Here is a 19,722-nt window from a genome sequence, read left to right on the forward strand (position 1 = left end):
CACTCAACCAAAGAGAAAATTTTCAGTCCTATGTTTTTCATACCCTAATGAACAACAAAAAGTCTCATGCTTTCATTCATCATCGAACATTTAACCAAAAGGGTTCATCTTGCAACCCATCATTTATTTTTATTTCTTCAAAATGACATGTGAAGTGTTTCTTATGTGATAATGGGTGATCCATTAGTGCACCGATAGACTCTGATACCATGTTAAGAAGTGGGGTTTTAAATCTAACTTAATTCCACAAAATCAATTTGTAAGGTGATGTTTGCATCTTATTTATATATTATGAAATGACCTTATTTCTAGTCGACGTGGTACCTCCAACAATATGAAAATGAGAGTGATTAAAAAATGAATTTGAATATTTGGAAAGATTAATGGAGTATGAAGGTTTGGTTGGTATGTTGATGTGGTCCCAGGTGTGGACTTGTGTTGTGTTGTGCAGAAAAGGGAAGGCCTATTGATGAGGATCTAACAAATGCAACTCTTATCTTAATTCACATGACAGCCATGCAATGTTAGGTAAAAAATATAATAGCAGTGAGGCAAACAGATTTATTACTGCTGCAAAATTTTACACCATTACCATTGTTTTTCACTTAATTATTGTCATAATTTAAAGATACATTATTGAGTTATGTTTCTGATACTGGATTTTGCTGTTAAATACTTCTGCAAGTGTCTATGCATAGCAAAAACTAACCTAACTTCTTGAACTCTCATTATAACATTGCAACTCTATCATAAATCTATTCTCTCCTACTACCAATTCAACTTTTAAAACTTTAATATTGATTAGAAAAGAGACAGAAAATTAAATTTTAATCAATTCTAGTTTCTTTGTAAATTATTACAAGGATTTTTTTTTTTTGCAGCAGTTTTATTTTTAAGATGCAGAGATGTTGAAACATGCATGACCTATTTTTTTGTCAAACAAGTTTCTTATATTTAAAAATATATTTGTGACACGTGTACATTTATTGTGCTTAAGCCAGTTGTGTTAAATGGCACAGTCCTCCTGCAATATATACCACACCACTCTTAATTAAAAAAAATAATATTTTTACGATAAAAAAAAAGAGCTAAGACATAGTTTTAGATTTTTTGTTTGAATATTGAGGTTAGATCTTTACTCGGATAAAAGAAAAAAATTGGTTATACTAAAATTCATATACTTACATTTCGGATTAAAAGAAAAATATTCGGATATTCAAAAGAGCCTCTTAAACCGGTGCTTAATCATTTTCAAGTACAAGGGTAGAGAATCTGTATTAGAAAATAAACTCTAAAGTTAATTTTCTTTTCCAAAATCAACTTTGAAAATAAATTTTCTATTTAATAATTTAATTATATATCTAATAGATATAAAATTTTCAACACTTGAACATTTCAAGCATGAAAACAAAAGTCAAATAATAAATAATATAATATATTTAATAAATCTCATAGGATATACTCTAATATACTAACTTACAGAAATATTTGATGAGATTAGATTTTTAAACTATTTTATATAGTATAGTTCAATTATATATGAGATCTTCAACCCAATTTCTTATATAGAAGAAGACTTAGACATGTGAAGTGTTAAAATAAATATTTTTGAGTGATTCAAACAATAACTAATAAAATACAAGTTCTACAAATTTATTAAGAAATATTTTAATATCATATATTAAAATGTAGACTTTAAATTTAAGTTAACTTTATATAATTTGTGTGTAAGACGAAGTTTTCCTTCAACTAATATGTTATAATTTGATTATGTTTTAATAGATGTGAATCTCCCATACGTTTAACTAGTTGAAAAGCTTCATAATTTTATTCTACATTTTACAAGTTACTAAAGGGTGAAAAAGGAGACTAACACGTGGATCATATAATTGTGGGTTCATCCTTTTGAAAACTACATTTGGATCACGTTTCAACATTACTCTTGGAGAGGCAATTACCCATACCTAGCTATGCCCGATTCATTGTCAAAAGATAAACAAAATTTTGAAAATTCTTATTCGACAACCACTTTTTCTTTTTCGGAATGAATGAGAGATGAGGAACCGCCTCTATGACCATGAAAATAAAATAAATAATTATAAGAGAGTGCCTTTGAGATAGAGCAAATCATGTGTGCATGCACTAATAAAGAAAAAAAAACTTTGGATTCTTTTTAAATAAACAAATTCTTATACCTTTGAATATAGGTAGGACTGATATTTATTCCTTGACATACTCGTTTCTTTTTAAAAACGTTTTCTTGAGAAGTTGAAACTTTATGATCGATCCATTTGTTAGTTACCTCTTTGGTTTAAGGTGTTGATACACTCGGATGATGTAATTTAAGAAAGTAATTCATTTATTTAGAGAATTTGAATTTCTTTAAAGAATAATGACTTGTTTGGACGAGAAAATTAAAAAGAAATTGAAATTGAATTTTTTTTGAAAAGTATTTCAAATAATTAAAATAATAGAATTTGAAATTCATTAAAAAAAGAAATTAAAATTTCATAAATTGTGGAATTCCTCGTTATAGTCAGAATAAAAAAAAAAGGTGGGGGCTAACTCAACCCACAATCAACTAGGATTGACTCGACTGAATTCGGTCGAATTTGGTCAAATTTCGGTCTTATTGACTTCGCCAAAATTTTGGGTCAGACTAACTTGGTTGAATTCGGCCAAATTTCGGTTGGAGTCGATTTGGCTGAGTTTGACCAAATATTTGGCTAGAGTCAACTCGACCAAATTTGGTCGAAACCAACTTGATCAAAATTAGGTTGGAGTAGTACGACCAAATTTTGGTTGGGGCCTACTTGACCTAATTAGGTTAAGATCGACTCGGCCGCAATTCGACCAGGGTTGACTTGATCAGATTTGGCCGAGTTGATTTTGGCTGAAATTTAGCGAGCGCCATCGTTCGAAATTGGGTTGCATTCGGCCGAGGTTACCCCAGATGAAATTAGTCGAATTCGACTAAGTCGTCCCCCCAAAAAATTTGGCAGAATGCAACAAAAGTTGAACTTGGCCGAAATTTGGCTGATTATGCCGAGTCGAACATGTTCGATATTTGGCCGAATTGACCCTAGCCGAATTATGGTTGAATTCGGTAGAGTCAACCTTGGTCGAATTCGATCGAATCGATTTCAATAAAAAATTTTGCCAAATTTAACCTTGTAGGCCGAGAGAGAAATTCAGAAAAATTTGGCCGAGACGACCCCATTTGAAATTCAACTAAATTTGGTCGAGTTGACTCGAACTAAAATTTTGAAAAATTTAGTCGAGTTAGCATTAGCTGAAATTTAGCCAAGTTAACCTCAACCAAAATTCAATCAAGATGGCGCGCCCAAAATTCAGCCGAATTGTCCCTAGTCGAAACTTGGAAATATTTTGATGAGTCAAGCCCCATCAAAATTTGGTCGAGTCGACCGCAATCAAAATTCGGTTAAGTCGATCCCGATTGCAATTAGGCCAAATTCGATTAAGTCATCCCCAACCAAAACTAGTTGAATGCGGTAGAGTTGTCCCTAGTCAAAATTTGGCGAAATTCAACCGAGTCGGATCTGTGGAAATTTTGGCCAAATTTGGCCGAGTCACCTTGGACAAATTCGATTGAGTCATCCCTGACCTAAATTTTGCCAAATTGATGAGTTTATGCTAATAGAAATTTGGCCGAGTTCGGTCAAGTCAACCTGATTGAAATTTGATTGAAATTAAATATTTTAAGTTCTATTTTTTCTAAAATTTAATTTCAAATTTTTATATATTAAAAGAAATATTGTTAAAATGAAAGTTTATCTCATCGGAAAAATTAAATTATTTTATCCAAACAAGAAATTGAAATGTAAGATATTTCAACTACTCTATCAAAACACATTATTTAGAAAATGGAGAGAATTTAATTATAAGGATTTCAAATGCAATACATTTCAATTTCTTAAAATTGTTGAAGTGCATTCACAATGTATAGTAAAACAAAAAAGATGTATTTATTGTGTGAAAGGCTTTTTTAGATTATGAATTTTCACTCATAGTTGACATTATTATGTTTTATTTTTTGTTTATTTTAATTTCTTATTATTATTTGATTTATCTTTTTAGATGTTTTGGGTTTTATTTAATAAAATTAAAAATATAAGTATTTGATTTACATATTTAATATTTTACAGATAAGTGAAAATATCAAAAAAATTAAGAAGAATATCAACAAAATTTAATTATCAAAGTTATCAGCAAGAGGAAATATCGACAAAGTTAGTTACTTTCTTAATTTCTTTGATATTTTCACTTATCTACAAAATATTAAATATGTAAATCCTAAATACTTATCTTTTCTAATTTTATTAAAAAAAACCTAAAATATCTAAAAAGATAATAATAAAATAAAAATAAATAAAAAATAAATAAAACATGATAATGTGAATTATCAAAATACCTCAAACTTTAAACTTTTTCATGTCTTCATGAAAACTTAAGTCATAAAGTAAGAAAAATTGAGGTCAACTCAATTTAGTCATATAAATTACCACATTCTATTTAGGTTAAAATATTCTTTTAGTCTTCTAATTCTTATAAAAAAATAAAATTAGATCTCTAAATTTTCGTTAAAATTAATATATCAAATCACTTCACCTAAAAAGTCTAAATATTTAAATTAATTTTATTTTGTAAGTGGAGTGATTTTATGTATAGATTATAAAGAAAATTTAACGTTAATCTAAAAAAAAGAGCCTAATCAAATTATTTTAAAGAATTAAAAAACTAAATTAAATCAAATATAAAAATGAAAGATAAATGTTTCATGAAAATTAGAGGACCAAAATAGGATTTGAACCTTCTAAGGTTATTGATCTTTGATACCAAAAATAAAATATAATAATATAATTTAATGAAATAATTTATTAGATTATTTGTATTTCCGTATTCAATCATGAATAATATAATTGATTGCTATTAAAATTAATTGATTAGATGAGAAAAAAACCTTTTATATAAAAAGTTTTATGAAAATTTTGAAGTTAAGAAGTTTTAATTATTACAAATCAAGTTCTCTAGCCAACAAGCATTCTTCAAGAATACTAAACTTTTTCATCTTCATACATCTTTGAAGAAGTTTCTCATTTTTAGACAATCGGTGAAATCATCACATATACTGTTGGTCTTAATTTCTTTTGGAACATTCATTAGAATAGGTTTATCTTTTTTTTAACTTTTATTATCAAAATTTAATTTTCACTACACCTAGGATTGATGTCTTTAGTACGTTTTTACATGACATTGTAGTATTTTTAATGGGTTTTCAAGAATCTTTGTACATCTTGAGTATTGCAAGTTTCACAAGGGGAATTTGGTTATTATTATTTTTTCAATGAGAAACAATCCCAATAAATTATATGGTGAGTAAAACTAAATGTAGATAAATAAAAAAATTATTTTATCTTCTTTATCTCTATTTTAAATTCTTTACAATTTAGTAGTTTGTTTGAAATATTATGTTTTATGTTTAATACCCTTTTAGTCTCTGTTTTTGTTCAAAAATATCAAGTTAATCATTTTGTTTTTTTGTCTTAATTTAGTTCCGATTTTTGAAAAATTTAAAAAATTTAGTCATTTTTGTTAAATTTCTTTAAATGGATCAAAGATTTTTCATCAAAATTGACACAAGAATTATGTTAATTACACTAAAAAAATAAACCATTTTTATTAATAACTTCAACTTTTGATGAAAAATCCTTGATATGTTTCAAAAAATTTAACAAAAAGAACAAAATTACATCAATTATTCAAAAATATGGATCAAATTGAGAATAAAAAATCAGGAGAACCAACATAAACATTTTTAGACGAAAAAATATATCAAAAAAGTAGTTAAACATATCATTTATATTCCAATCTTATCAATCAAGAGTTATTAGAAGATCTTTGAAAACATCAATCTACCCATTAGTAGTGTATAAGTTATAACACATTATTATTTACATTAAACTACTTTATCTTTTACCAAATAAAAATAGTTTCATAGTACAAAATGCTAAACACAACTCATCTACTTACAAGTATCTATATTACCTCGTCACTTATAAGTAAATGTTAAATGATTAAAAAATATCAGTTAAATGTTAAATCCTTTCAAAACCATTTTTTCTAAAATTAACTAATAATTTTTAAGACCATATATATATATATATATATATATATTATTGGATTTATGAAAATAACATGTCTTGAAAAGTCTCAGTCTTAGGACAATCAAGGAATTGAGTGTTAGTGACTATATGATGGACTCTAAGTTATGATGTTCCTTGTTCCGAGTCAAAGACACTTTCTGACTATATAATGGATTTTAAGTCATGATTTCCTTGTCCCGAGCTTCAAACTTGTGTATTTAATTTTTTTTATTTCTTATACTATTGTGGAGAGTGTGATGTACTCGGGATCAAAGCATGAGTATGTTGTTTATGTGTTTATTTTATTTCTCTTTTAATAAAGTGATTTTTAAAAATTTATATATATATATATATATATATATATATATAATTCGAACCTACTTTATGAATAACATGAGTTTTGTTAATATATATATTATTTATATCATTTTTAGTATGCATAAAGTTCGACCCTACGTAATGAATAACATGACTTGTGTTATTATATAAATTATATCTTTATTGTCATTTTAATACGAATTTTCATTTTATTGGAGGATGGAAATCCCTTACAGTGTATTTTAAAAAACTCACAACTATTATTGATTTATGCATATGCACCATTTGTGAGGGCACTTCAAATATTTATATATACTAACATGTGCAACTAAATGCTGTCTTTATCTTCATTAATTAAGTTGGCTATCGTGTGTCTTGTTTTTTTTCTTTTGTATGGAAAGGAATTTCCACAAATATGTGAAAAAGAAAAAGAAAATAGTTGTAGTATTTAATTTATAGTCATGAAGGGTTTGGAACTAAGAAAAAAATTGGGGTAATTTTAGAAAGAAAAAGTTATTGTGACAGTGTATGGGTACAAAGATTCAGATCTGAAATCAGTGGATACTCCTGAAATCATACTCACTTTTTATGACCCTACACTGTTACTCTCCTTTATCTCATGATACAGACTCACGTATTCATCCTATGATACAATAATATAATTTTATTAAATTTATTCATATGAAAATATAAAATTTTTTACTAAAATTCATAGAAAACTCTTCGATATATATTTTTCCAAGTCTAAATTTATTTTGACCTACTCCAGGAAAAAAACAACTTCTCAAGGCTTTTAATCTTTAAAGCAATTTTTTTTTTAATAAATGTTATCATTTTTTAATTTTTATAAAATAAGAATTGCACCCACTTATATATTATGAATTGATTTTATTTTTAATCAATGTGGGACTTCTAACGTATATGAAATAAATGAAAAACACATTACACTCCATGCATAAATAACGGATTAAATTTTAATGACATTTTGCAATTTTCTTATTATACATTTGTAATACCCGCCATTTATTTGTCTTGTTTAAGTTTTTGTAAGACACAGTGAAAAAAAGAGTAATTAATATTACTTTAAACATATTGAATATGACAGCTAAATACGTAAAATATTTCAAATACACAACTCTTAGAAAGTGAGGGAAGGGAGAACTATTTATATTGCAATTTTAATCTTTACAAACTACTTAGTTATTGTCAAAGTATATGTTGTAATATATTGTAAAGAATTAAAAGGTGTTAGTTTAATGTTATATTGTTAAATCATCAATTAAAGAGTTTCTGCATAATTTTTTTTTACAATTTCATTTTTAAAAGAGGACAAATAAAAAAAAAAGGTTAATTATTATAAATATATGATGATTAGATATTGAGAAAATGTAGTATAAAATATTGTGCAGGGAATTGTGGTATAAAGGGTTAAGAAGGAAAGTGAGAGAGTGAATGTGTTGAATGGTCACCACCTGTTTTCTGAATTGGCAACATTATATAATATTAATGAATGAGTCAGAAATAGTAAATATTCTACAACTGAAGATAGCATCAATGGACAATAAATTTTTGACACCCAAATAAGATTTACTATTTTATCATTACCATCATAAAAGTTAAATTTTTTGAATGAAGAAAAAATTATGATATTTTTGGATGAAAAAAGGGAGATTTTTATTAGGATTACCCAGAAAAGTAGGCAATGAAGAAAAGGTGTGGCCTACAAAGGCATATTCATCACAACAACATAAATGATCCAACACTCCTCCACCACAACCCTACATACTCATTTATTTCCTCTTACTAACTTCACTTTTTTTACTTTTCACCACTTTTCACCACTTTTCACCAAGTTCACATCACTCACATGCTTTCTTTCTCCCTCACACTTTCACAATATTATCTACATTGCAATTTTTCTTTCCTATTCTACAACCTTTTCTTAATATTTCTACCCACCCCTAACCCTAAATATTGCTACACATTCAACACTCTCAAAATAAATCACTCAAACATAACTAATTCTGTCAATAATGCAACTTTATTACTTTGTCTTCCACTGTTTCTCTCTTGTGTTAGATACTACATTTTTCACTCACATTTTCAACTTGCATTATTCAGATTACATTTTGAGTTTTGTCTAATATCTTTTACATTTTAAAAGCCTTTGAATAATTATCTATTATTGAAGTATCTTATTTAATCAATAATACAATTTTGTATTAGTTTTAAAGTATACATTATATGTTAAATTAAGAGTGGATGAGTTGATCGATGAATTGAATATCAAAATAGATAAATATGTCATCTAATAAACTGTTTGATCATATAATGAATATTTTTTTTAATAAAACTTAATTAAAAATGCATCAATTCATGAAATAATTAAATCTAAATTAAATTGATATGATGAATCACATTTTAATTTAATTAAATAATTCTATGCATATTTTAAATTGAATAACCAGAAATACCCTGATTCTTGGCAAATTGTGATTTCATTAGAACCATTGTATTTTTACTATTTTTTATTATAATGGGTTAAGTATGGAGCTTTTTAAGAAAATTATAATATAAGGTTAAATATTAACATGAAATTTTAGATAATACCTTTTCATTTTAATGTGGATAACAAGTTTATATATATATATATATATATATATATATATATATATATATATATATATATATATATATATATATGAGATAAAGAGAGAGAAAGAAAAAAAAGAGGATAATAGAAATAAGATAAAATAATAAAAAATACACAAATTTGTAATTACTGAAATATTTATTTTATTTAATAAGACTTTATCTTATCTTACAATAAATATTTTTTTATCCAAAAACAATTTTATTTTATTTTAAATACGGGATGTGACTAGTAAACTTTATATTTTATTTTCTCTTACATTCTATTTCTAGAGTTAATTAAATTAAAATAAATTATTTTTTCTTAACAAAGTTAATGATAACACGAGAGAATTACTCGTTCTTAATTTTTTTAACTCTAAATCAGTCTTCTTTTTATTTTTAGTTATAATTTGTGATGCGGTTATATTTCAACTTCACGTATCCGTATTTGATAACTATTTTTTAACGTATTTTAAAATACTTTATCGATAGTTTTTAATAAAATATCTAATTTATAAAGTTTAATACATTACAAAAAAATTTTTGAATAATAATCAATTTTTGAGAAAAAAAATAATTAGTCACTGATTAATTTAGGTATCAATTTAAAAACTAAAAATTATTGACAACTAAAATAGTTCCAAAAATTATACTTGGTCTCTAAATTGACAATTAAAACAATTTCTATTGTGAATTTGTTTTTAAATGATCACTTACATTAGCTATCAAGATTTTGACTACCAAACTAATTAGTTTTTAAATTGGTCACTAACATTAGCTATCAAGGTTTTAGTTACCAAAATAATTTGTCACTAAATTGGTTTCTAATTAGGAAATTGGTCTCTAACATATTTTTTGTTACGTTATTATTTAAGAGTTTTTTTGTAGTGGTACTTTTATGATGATAATAATTTATATTTTTTTATGTTGACAACTTTAGTATATATAGTTCTAATTTGGATTCACAAAATAATAATCATATATTTATTATGTTTTTAAGAATTATTGTACACTTCTCAATATTTATATATCACGTATCGTGTAAAATAAACATATTAACGTATCAGATACATGTCTTATTCGTGCAGATTATAAATATTTGTATGATTGTATTTCGTTTTGAATATTCATACCATATATGAGAAAAACAACTAAACCTTTTAAAATAAATTTAAGATAATAATCAGTTGAATATAAAAAAGTAATATATATTATTTTTAGTTTAAGAAAAAAAATTAATATAAAATTATAGGTTTAATATTTTTATTTGAATTTCATTGATAAATGAAATAATTAAACACATATTTAATTTTGAATAATTGGCACGTGTATTTATTAAAAGAAAAATTAATATTATACATAATTAGTCATAATTTTCTTGTTTTTATTTTATAAATTTAGAATTTATAAGAGTTATTTCAAAATTAATTGTGTATTAATATTAATTTTTTTATTAAACACACATGATAATCCTTAACTATCAAACATGAAATTACTTTAAACAGAGTTCAAATAAAATTATAACTATTATATTAATACTATACTTTTTTATGCTAAAACAAAACATGTCAATAATAATTTATTTTAAATTTAATTAATAAATTTTTTTGTGATGTACTAAATCAATTATTTATTTTAAAAGTAATTAATGATAAGTTATATGACATAAAAATATGTATTTTGTATTTAAAGAAATACGTATTTTGTAGTTTGAGAAAGAGGTGAGTGAGTAATATTGTAGAGACATGAATCCTGATTTGGTGAGTATTTACAAGGTATGCAAGTACTACTACAACTATGCATGAAACAGAAAATTATTGTTTTCACGTTAAAACTCAGTAGGCATATAGTTATAATAAATTTGTGTTATAATTATTATTTATTTAGTTTGGAAAATAGGAAATTATTAGAAATATTAAATGATGCACCTCATCTCTAGTTGTGCACTGCCAATCACAACATGCCGCATTTAGTCTTAAAGCTGCTGCATTAAATACACTCTTAAAGTCAAGCTGGCCTATCCACAAATTTAACATCAAATTATTGACTTTATTATTTATTACCCAATCAAATTAAACTATTTATCACACTTCATATCAACTTTTATTTTATTTTTTTACTTAATAAAATAAATAAAAAATAATCATGAATGTATATAGACTACTCTATTAACATTTTTTTCAAACAATTAGGAGCACTTTTTAGCCGTAGATGGTAAATTAATTGGTGAAAATTAGAAATTTGAAGCAATAAAAAAAAAGTGAATTGTGATTGGTGGAAGTAGGGTAGAAAGATGCAGCGTAGGAGCAGAGGATTGGAACCCGAATTGTTGCATCTTGTGAAAGTTATAAGCATATATGGGAAGCATGATATTAGCAATGGTAGACAGCTTCTCACACCGAAAGGTAAAAAGAAATCACATGCTTCCCATACCATTTTTTTTTTTCCAAAAGAAAAGGAGTTTCAAGCACCCATTTCCCTTATTTGCTAGCAAGACTTTCGTGACACCATCATGTTTCACTCAGATATGGCTATTCTTCCTCTTTTCTAGACCTCATTTCATGCTTAATCACATGCTCCCATCCCACATAACATTACTTAATTCTCATTAATCATCAATTAATCAAAACAATAATTATGTTCCAGTCACTAAAAAAATATCCCTTCTATGCTATGAAATTTTTTAATTACTGTGAATCATTCGTTAATTAATGAAAGAGAAATAATGGTTTGTTTCTATGTATCTGATTAGTGATAATTAACAATTCAACTGTGATTTAGCATAACAATTCATAGAGTAGGGCGATAAAGGTTTCTGGCCACAACATCCAAGATTTTTATGTGTCCATTAACTTGTACACTTGGACACTCTAGTCACATCAATTTTTTTCCCTACGTCAATTATTGACACTTGAGCTGATATATGCTAATTAACACCAAGATGCTTAATCTCTCTCTCTCTCTCTCTCTCTCTCTCTCTCTCTCTCTCTCTCTCCACACTAAATTAACTGTTCTTCATTTTTTCAACTATGTGTAATTTGCTAAAGAATAAAAAAGAAACCACATAGAGTTATATATTCAAAATGCATCTTCATGCAGATATTTTACCACCAAAACTGATAAGATTTTGTGAAGCCTTTGAATATATATATATATATATATATAACTGTTATTGAATTATTCTTCATGGACTGAAGTTAACATTAATTTGAAGTTTCTACAAGAGAAAGAGCAACATGCACTAAGCATAGTATTACTTGAAATAATTAAACCATTGATAAAGTTTCCAAGTTACAAGTTGGAGGAGATCCCAGCTGCTTCTGAGAACCTCGACCCATGTAATGGATTAAACCCTAGTCAGATCTCAGAAGAGTTTCCTTTCTCTTCTTTCTTCTGACTAGTCATATATGATTTTGAATGTCACATATCCCAAACTTATAGGGACTGTGATTTCCATGTCAATTAGAACATTGGAGATAACTCCATCATCTCCTCCACTTGACCAACGCTTTCATCTAAGAGCCACTTCTCCAGAAATGACAATGGAGGAGCACTGTTGTTGTTCTCAGATTTTTGCCTAATCCTCTCTTCATGACAGACTTCATGAGAAGATTCCGCAGCCGCTTCAGGACTCTTATCAGGCATGGAATCGCATGTGGACTTGTCCCAAGCAGCATTGTTTAGGTTCTCAAAGGACAAAATAGAATCAAACTCTTCATGAGCAGAAGCCATATCTACGCCACCCTCTTGCTCATCTTTGTTCCTTTTGTGCTGATGATGAAGGTTCAAAGCAGGCAGTGATGCACACTTCACCAGTTTGTTAGTGCTCTCAAAGTTGTTGTTGTTGTTGTTATTATCATCATCAATGCTTTGGAGCTCTTCATCATGGGATCTCTTGAGTGGCTTTGGGGAAGATCTCATCCAACCTTCCAAGAGTCTTGAGATGTTCTCGGTGCTTGACGCATATGTGGAGGACTGACACTGACTAAGCCTAACGGAGGAGACATGGTTATTGTTGTTGCTGCTCATGTCTAAACTTCTTCTGTCGTTAAAGCTCTTTGGTAGATACTGGCCACTGGTGGCTGAGTCTGATGCTGAGTGGGGATCCATGGCAGCTTGAAATTTCTTAAGCTTCTTCTTTAGATGGGTGTTCCAATAATTCTTTATATCATTATCTGTTCTTTGCGGAAGGTACGAGGCTATGGCTGCCCATCTGCTCAACAATCAACAACTTCACAGATTCAGGCATATCATATGCATATACATAAACATATATGCTAAAATCATAAACAAATAAGTAAAAAAATCTGAATATATTGATTCTCCTTTTGTGGTTGAGAAGAGAAAATCATGATATTTGACCGAGAATTACTTGTTACCCAGTAGAGCTTGCAAATGAATTATCATTCCTTCCTCATGGGGAGTGAAGTTCCCTCTCTTGATTCCTGGCCTGAGGTAATTTGTCCATCTAAGCCTGCAACTTTTGCTGCACCTTGACAACCCTTTTCAAGGATTATATATGATCAGTTTGATTCAAGAACATATAGTAAACAAAAGAGGAAAAGGATTTGAAGATATGATATTAGGTAATTAATTACCAGTATTAGTAGGCACTGATCTCCAATTTCCTGGACCATGTTCTTGGATGTATGAGACAAGGATGATATCCTCCTCAGGTGTCCAAGGACCTTTCTTGATGCCAACTTTGTCACAGCAAGGAGGCCTCCCCATGAGATCTTTTGCTTGAATCCACCTTCTTTCTTTCTCCGCAAAAACTCACCACTCTCTGATCTCCTTTTCTAGCTAGGCCAAACTTCCCAAGAGAGCTTGCAAATAGTACCAATGCATGTGAGTGCTTTATATACTCCATGACTTTGATGAAACCAAAACTAAAGGGTTTTTACCATCCTTCATCTACCCATCTAAGTCACCTAACTCTTTTACTACCTTTATAATTATGCAGTCAATGTGGAAACCAAAGTCAGCGACCGAGGAGTTTCACCATTTTCTCTCTTTTTTCCTTTTCTTTTTCTTCTCTTCCTCACGTGCCACCCTCTCACCAAAACTTAATCTAATTTAATATTTCTTACCCTTCATGTCGTTACCACACTAATCAATCACCATGTTGCCTTTTTCACATATACAACTTTTGTCCACATCTAATAAATTGTGTACATTTTTCTTCTAATCTATTCTTCTGATTTATTAAAATTGAAGTCCCTAACCAAACGTAAAATTCAAAGCAAACTTAATTGTGGCATTCATTATTTTCCAACGAATACCCGGTTGTTTTTCATTTTTCGTTTTATTTCTGATTTTCATTTCCCTCTGCACAATTCAATGGCTGGTACTGCCAAAATTTAGCGGACAGCTAACAATAAATGAAATTTTCACAGAGAGGAGCAGAAAATGGCGTAAGGATCCCCAGAGAGGGTAAGAGATTTTGGTAAGGTTGTTGCTGGCTTTTGGGGAATGTTTACAGAATCTGGAACAAGTGAATAATGATTTGTGGTTACTTGTCTGTTATTGTGCAGGATAACTATTTAATTTGTACTTGTTAGCTTGTAAATATGTTGAATTCAACCCTGAATATCCATTATCATATATATATATATATATATATATATGAAATTGTTATATACATATGAAGGAGACATGGAACTATGTTGTATATGGTTCCATAAGGAGTAATGCTTTCACTTTTCTGTGGTGTCAAATTTCAGCCTCTTATGTCTTCTTTTTGGACTGATGGGACTACTTAGAGCAACAGAATGCAAAATAATGAAAGATGATGGATAAAAAAAAAGGTTGAATTTTCATGAGAATTGAGTTTGTTTTTCATCTTCTGGTACGAGAGAGAGAGAGAGAGAGAGAGAGAGAGAGAGAGTGTTTTTGCTTCTTTATGAGGAGCAGCGAGAAGCTCCTCTGAAGCATGTGTCCGAGCTGTGGCATGTACTGAAGTGGTGTGTTAGTACTTAGGTTGTGTCACTATCCATTGATCTTAATTACTCCTTCTTCTGTGTAACAGGATAACGATCTGCTATGCCACTGCTCCAAGGGTGAGTTTCATGAACATTCTGCTAAAACAACACTTCAAGATAAATTGTATTATACTCTATGTTGTGTGAGTAAGAGCACTGTTGGATAAAACAAATGAGACAAATTTACAAAAACAAATGGTGCAATTTTATTTAGAATAATAAATATAGATAAGTGGTGGTGCTTGAAGATATGAATTCTAAAAAAAAGGTTATATTTTTGAGTCTTTTTTGTCTTTTTTGTTTTACATAAAACTGTGGTTACATTTTAGTCCCTTTTCGTTTTTTTAAAGGTAGAGACGTTTTCATTATTATTATTTTTTTTATTTCTTAAAGATGTGATTGATAGTACGTTTTCGCATTTTTTTTTTTATAAGTTGTGAGTCGGTGAAGAATTTTATGATGTAGGGAATATTTTTTAATAAGTCCTGATTTATTTTAGCACTGATGTTTAATTTTGAAGTTTTGAAAATCATATTTTATGTTTAGTTGTATTTTCATGTTGTAGTTAAAGTCTAATTTTGTGAATTTTGTTCACTTGGATTTAAAAAATAATAATTGACCATTATGTTGTAATTTTTATTTTTAAAATTTTAGTTAATTTAATTAATTAATCAAATTAAAACAGTAATACTAATTAAGTATATGTCCACATTGTAATAAAATAAATTGAAATGAAAATAAATTTTGAATGACATTTATACGTCAAAAGTAATGCCATAAGGTGGCACTTTAGTAGTCGTCTTTTATGCATTTTATGCCGGTGGACGGGTGAGGTTGTAATCTAAATTGAGTGCGAATTTGTGATCGAATAATCATCATGTAATGGTTAAGTTTAGAGACGTGAAAACAGGTTATCCGGTCCTGTCTGGTTTGATTTATCATGTTGATAGTTTAGTGAGCTAATTAAATCTAATTCATTTATTAGTGAACCAAAAAATTTTGAATCTGACTCGGTTCATTATGAGTTAGTCGGTTAAACGGGTTAGCTCACGGGCTCATTTAATTAAAAAATATAATTTTTTTTAATATTTTTTCAGTCAAAACTAAATTGTAATTATAATTAAAATTTAAATAAACTTCAATATAATCCAAATACAAACTAAAATAAAAAATTATCAAATTATCTATGTGTTGGTTAAAAAAACAACCTAACATGATCCAAATGCAAAGCTTAACTTAACAAAAAACACTTGTGTGACCCTTTATTTGCGGATTGATGAGCGAACTTGGCTCACCATGGGTTCAACCCGGGTGAGCCGGGTAAAAAATCAATCCGTATTAAAATTTATAAAAAAATTTCAACTCAACCCAGCCTGAACCCATGGTGAATTGGGTTGGCTCACGGGTTTCATTCCATTTTGACAGCTCTAGTTAAGTTAGATAATTGATAGTGTGACGGTGAAAAGTTTCAAGTTCTTCAATTAATCTTATCAATTATGTTATTAATCTTATCAATTAATAACATTTGTTTATCCAATGTGCACTTTAGATAATATTTATAAGACTTGCAAAGTTCAATTTCATTTAGTCCAAAATAAGATCATGTGTTTACTTATACGGGTCCAAACTTTATTATAATTCTCAATTGTGTTGTAAACCGTTAAATTTTTTACCGAGTCAACACTGACCGAATTAGGTCAAGTTGGCCCCGACCAAAATTTGATTGTACTCACCTTCGACCAAATTTTGATCGAGTTGGATCTGGGCCAAATTCGGTTGAGTTAGTCCTAACCAAATATTTGGTCAAACTCGGCCGAGTTGGCTCTAACCAAAATTTGGTCGAATTTGGCCAAGCCAGTCTGAACCAAATTTCGGCCAAGTTGACATTGACCGAAATTTGATCAAATTCAGTCGAATCAGTCATGGTTGATTATTGGTTATGTCGGCCTCAACTTTGTTTTTATCTTGACCAATGAGGAATTCCATAATTTATGGAATTTCAATTTCCTTCTTTTTTGAGTAAATTTCAAATTCCATTGTTTAGTTATTAAAAATACCTTCTTAAAATTCCTCAATTTCAATTTTCTTTTAATTTTCTCATTCAAACACATTATTTTACTTCAAAAATTTTAAATTCTCTAAATAAATAAATTATTTTCTTAAGTTATCCCATCCAAACACACCATAAAGTTTTTCCATTGAATAAGATTTTCAATTTCATTCAATCAAACTTAATTTTTCTAACTGCAATCCAAACACACCCATATTATAGTCATATTCTTAATAAAATAATTAAATTATGTCAAAACAATCTAAAAAAATTCTTATTATCGAAAGTAAGGTTATTATCCAAAAAATTGTTCATATCTCCAATAATAAATAACTTTTATAATTTTTATTTTCTCAATTTATTAAAAAATTACATTCAACTAATATAAATAATTGAATTCAATTATTTATTATAATGAGAACATATACCTTAGTATTATTTTAAAATTTTTCCAAATTACACGCAATTAACATAAATAATTTGATTAATTAATCAACTTAACTAAAATTATAAAACTAAAAATTACATTATGTTAAAATATGTTTAAGAAGTATCAAATTAATAAAATTCGAATTGTATTGTATATGACTAAATTACTCTTGGTCACAACTATGGATTTCAAAAAAAAATGTACCAACGGGTATCCACAGATAAAATCCGTAATGGGTAGAAAATGGATATTGTAAATGGATACTTGCGGATAACATGTACGGGTATTTTTTATACCCGCATGTTAACGGGGCGGGTATGAGTAGGGATGTCAAAAAAATCTGTACCCGCAGATAAAACCCGCAACGGGTAGGAAATGGATATTAAAAATGGATACCCGCTACCCGCGGGTATGGGTATTTTTGATACCCGCATGTTAACGGGGCGGGTACGGGTACGGATACCCGTACCCGCTAAACTTTACCTTATATATATATATATATTAGTAAACAACATTATGAGTCTCCATCCAATAATGGTGGTCAGATTCTTACCCTACAAATGAGTAAATTACTTCCATATACTGTGGAGGTATTGATGTGTCTCTAAGACTGGCTATGGACCAACATGGAAGGTAATGAAATTAACACTTTTACTTAGATATTTTAATTAAGTGATTGTAAGAAATTTTTACTGAACTTCTTATGTTTTAAGACTCTTCTAGATTAAAATTGGACAACATGAAACTTTATACAATGTTGCAAGAGGTGGACATTGATGAAGTTAGTAATTTCTTTAATATTTTATTCAAAAATAAACTACAATATAAATTGGTAGTGATTTTTTATTTGTTTGTTTTTCAAGAATCAACCGGAGAAAGGGGACTTGTTGATCTAAGCACTAATTATGATTAAATATTTATTTTTTAAAATATTTTTGTAAATACCCGCGGATACCCGTGGATACCCGCGAATATGAAAAAAATAGGCAGGTACCCGCATAACGGATACCCGACGGATATGGGTACGGGTACGGGGCAAATATTTATCCAACGGGTAGGGTACGAGGGAGCTACTACCCGTACCCTACCCGCCCCGTTGACATCCCTAGGTATAAGTATCATAATATCCGTACCTGTGGATACTCATACCCGATATACTTTAATTTAAATAAAAAAAACATGATTAAAACATTAACACATTAATTTTGAATGGGTTATTTTTTATTAATTGGTTTTAAAAAATCTCAATTTATTTGTAAATTGTCATTGAACACTATCTAGATGGGTTATTTGCACTTTGTTTGAAATTTATGAATGTTATGCATTGTATTTTTATTTGAATTTATGGTTAAAATATGTGGTTAAATATTACAATTTTCTTTTGTAAATACCTGCAGATACCCGTGGATATTAAAAAAATATGCGGGTACCCGCATAACGGTTACCCACATGGATATGAGTATGGATACGGGGCAAATATTTATCCAGCGGGTACGAGGAAACTACTACACATACCCTACCTGCCCCGTTGACATCCCTAGTCACGACAAAACTTGCTCCTAGATAAGTGCATGTTCAACTAAGATGACATTGCTATGACTGTATTAGTCACATTATCCACAATAAGTCACAATAATTCAATATTAGCAAGTAAATGGGCCACGTGGTCCATACCAATTTAGGTAAGGATCCATCAACAATAGTATAAATAACACATTTTACGAAGTAGGTTAATGATGTTTATTAATTATCGCATACTATTTGCTGACACACTTGATTGATTTGATTTGAGCGTTATAGTGTCTTCTCCAAGCACAATCCCTATCCTTAGAGATGTCAAAATGGGTTTTAACCCATGAGTCAACCCGGCTCACCCTAAGTTTGAACCGAATTGGGTTGAGAAAAATTCAGTTTTTTTTTTTAAAATTGGGTTGAACTCAACCAGGCTCACTTAACCCACGGGTGAAATGGGTTTGAGCTGGATTGAAGGTGGGTTGACCCACTTAACCCACCAACATTGTTTTACAATTTTTTTATTTTTTTAATAATTATTTACTACTCCTAATTATATAGGTTCACAATTTCATATTTTTAAATGCTAGAATGTTGCTCAATGATATTTGAATAGTTTAAATGTTTAATTAA

At 28.6% G+C, this 19,722-nt stretch overlaps 1 protein-coding gene across 1 annotated transcript; it reads right to left on the reverse strand.

Moving 5' to 3' along the window:
* Positions 1-12,241: 12,241 nt before the first annotated feature.
* MYB60 (myb domain protein 60) lies at positions 12,242-13,982 on the reverse strand. Its single transcript, XM_028064519.2, has 3 exons — positions 13,715-13,982; positions 13,489-13,618; positions 12,242-13,329 (listed from the first exon to the last, which is right to left on the reverse strand). The coding sequence occupies exons 1-3, from the start codon at positions 13,845-13,847 to the stop codon at positions 12,579-12,581; spliced, it is 1,014 nt and encodes a 337-aa protein (XP_027920320.2). The 5' UTR covers positions 13,848-13,982; the 3' UTR covers positions 12,242-12,578.
* Between the last annotated feature and the right edge of the window lie 5,740 nt (positions 13,983-19,722).

Source organism: Vigna unguiculata, chromosome 1 (assembly GCF_037176805.1).
Source record: "Vigna unguiculata cultivar grain cowpea cultivar isolate G323 ecotype 2 chromosome 1, ASM3717680v1, whole genome shotgun sequence".
NCBI classification, from domain to species: domain Eukaryota; kingdom Viridiplantae; phylum Streptophyta; class Magnoliopsida; order Fabales; family Fabaceae; genus Vigna; species Vigna unguiculata.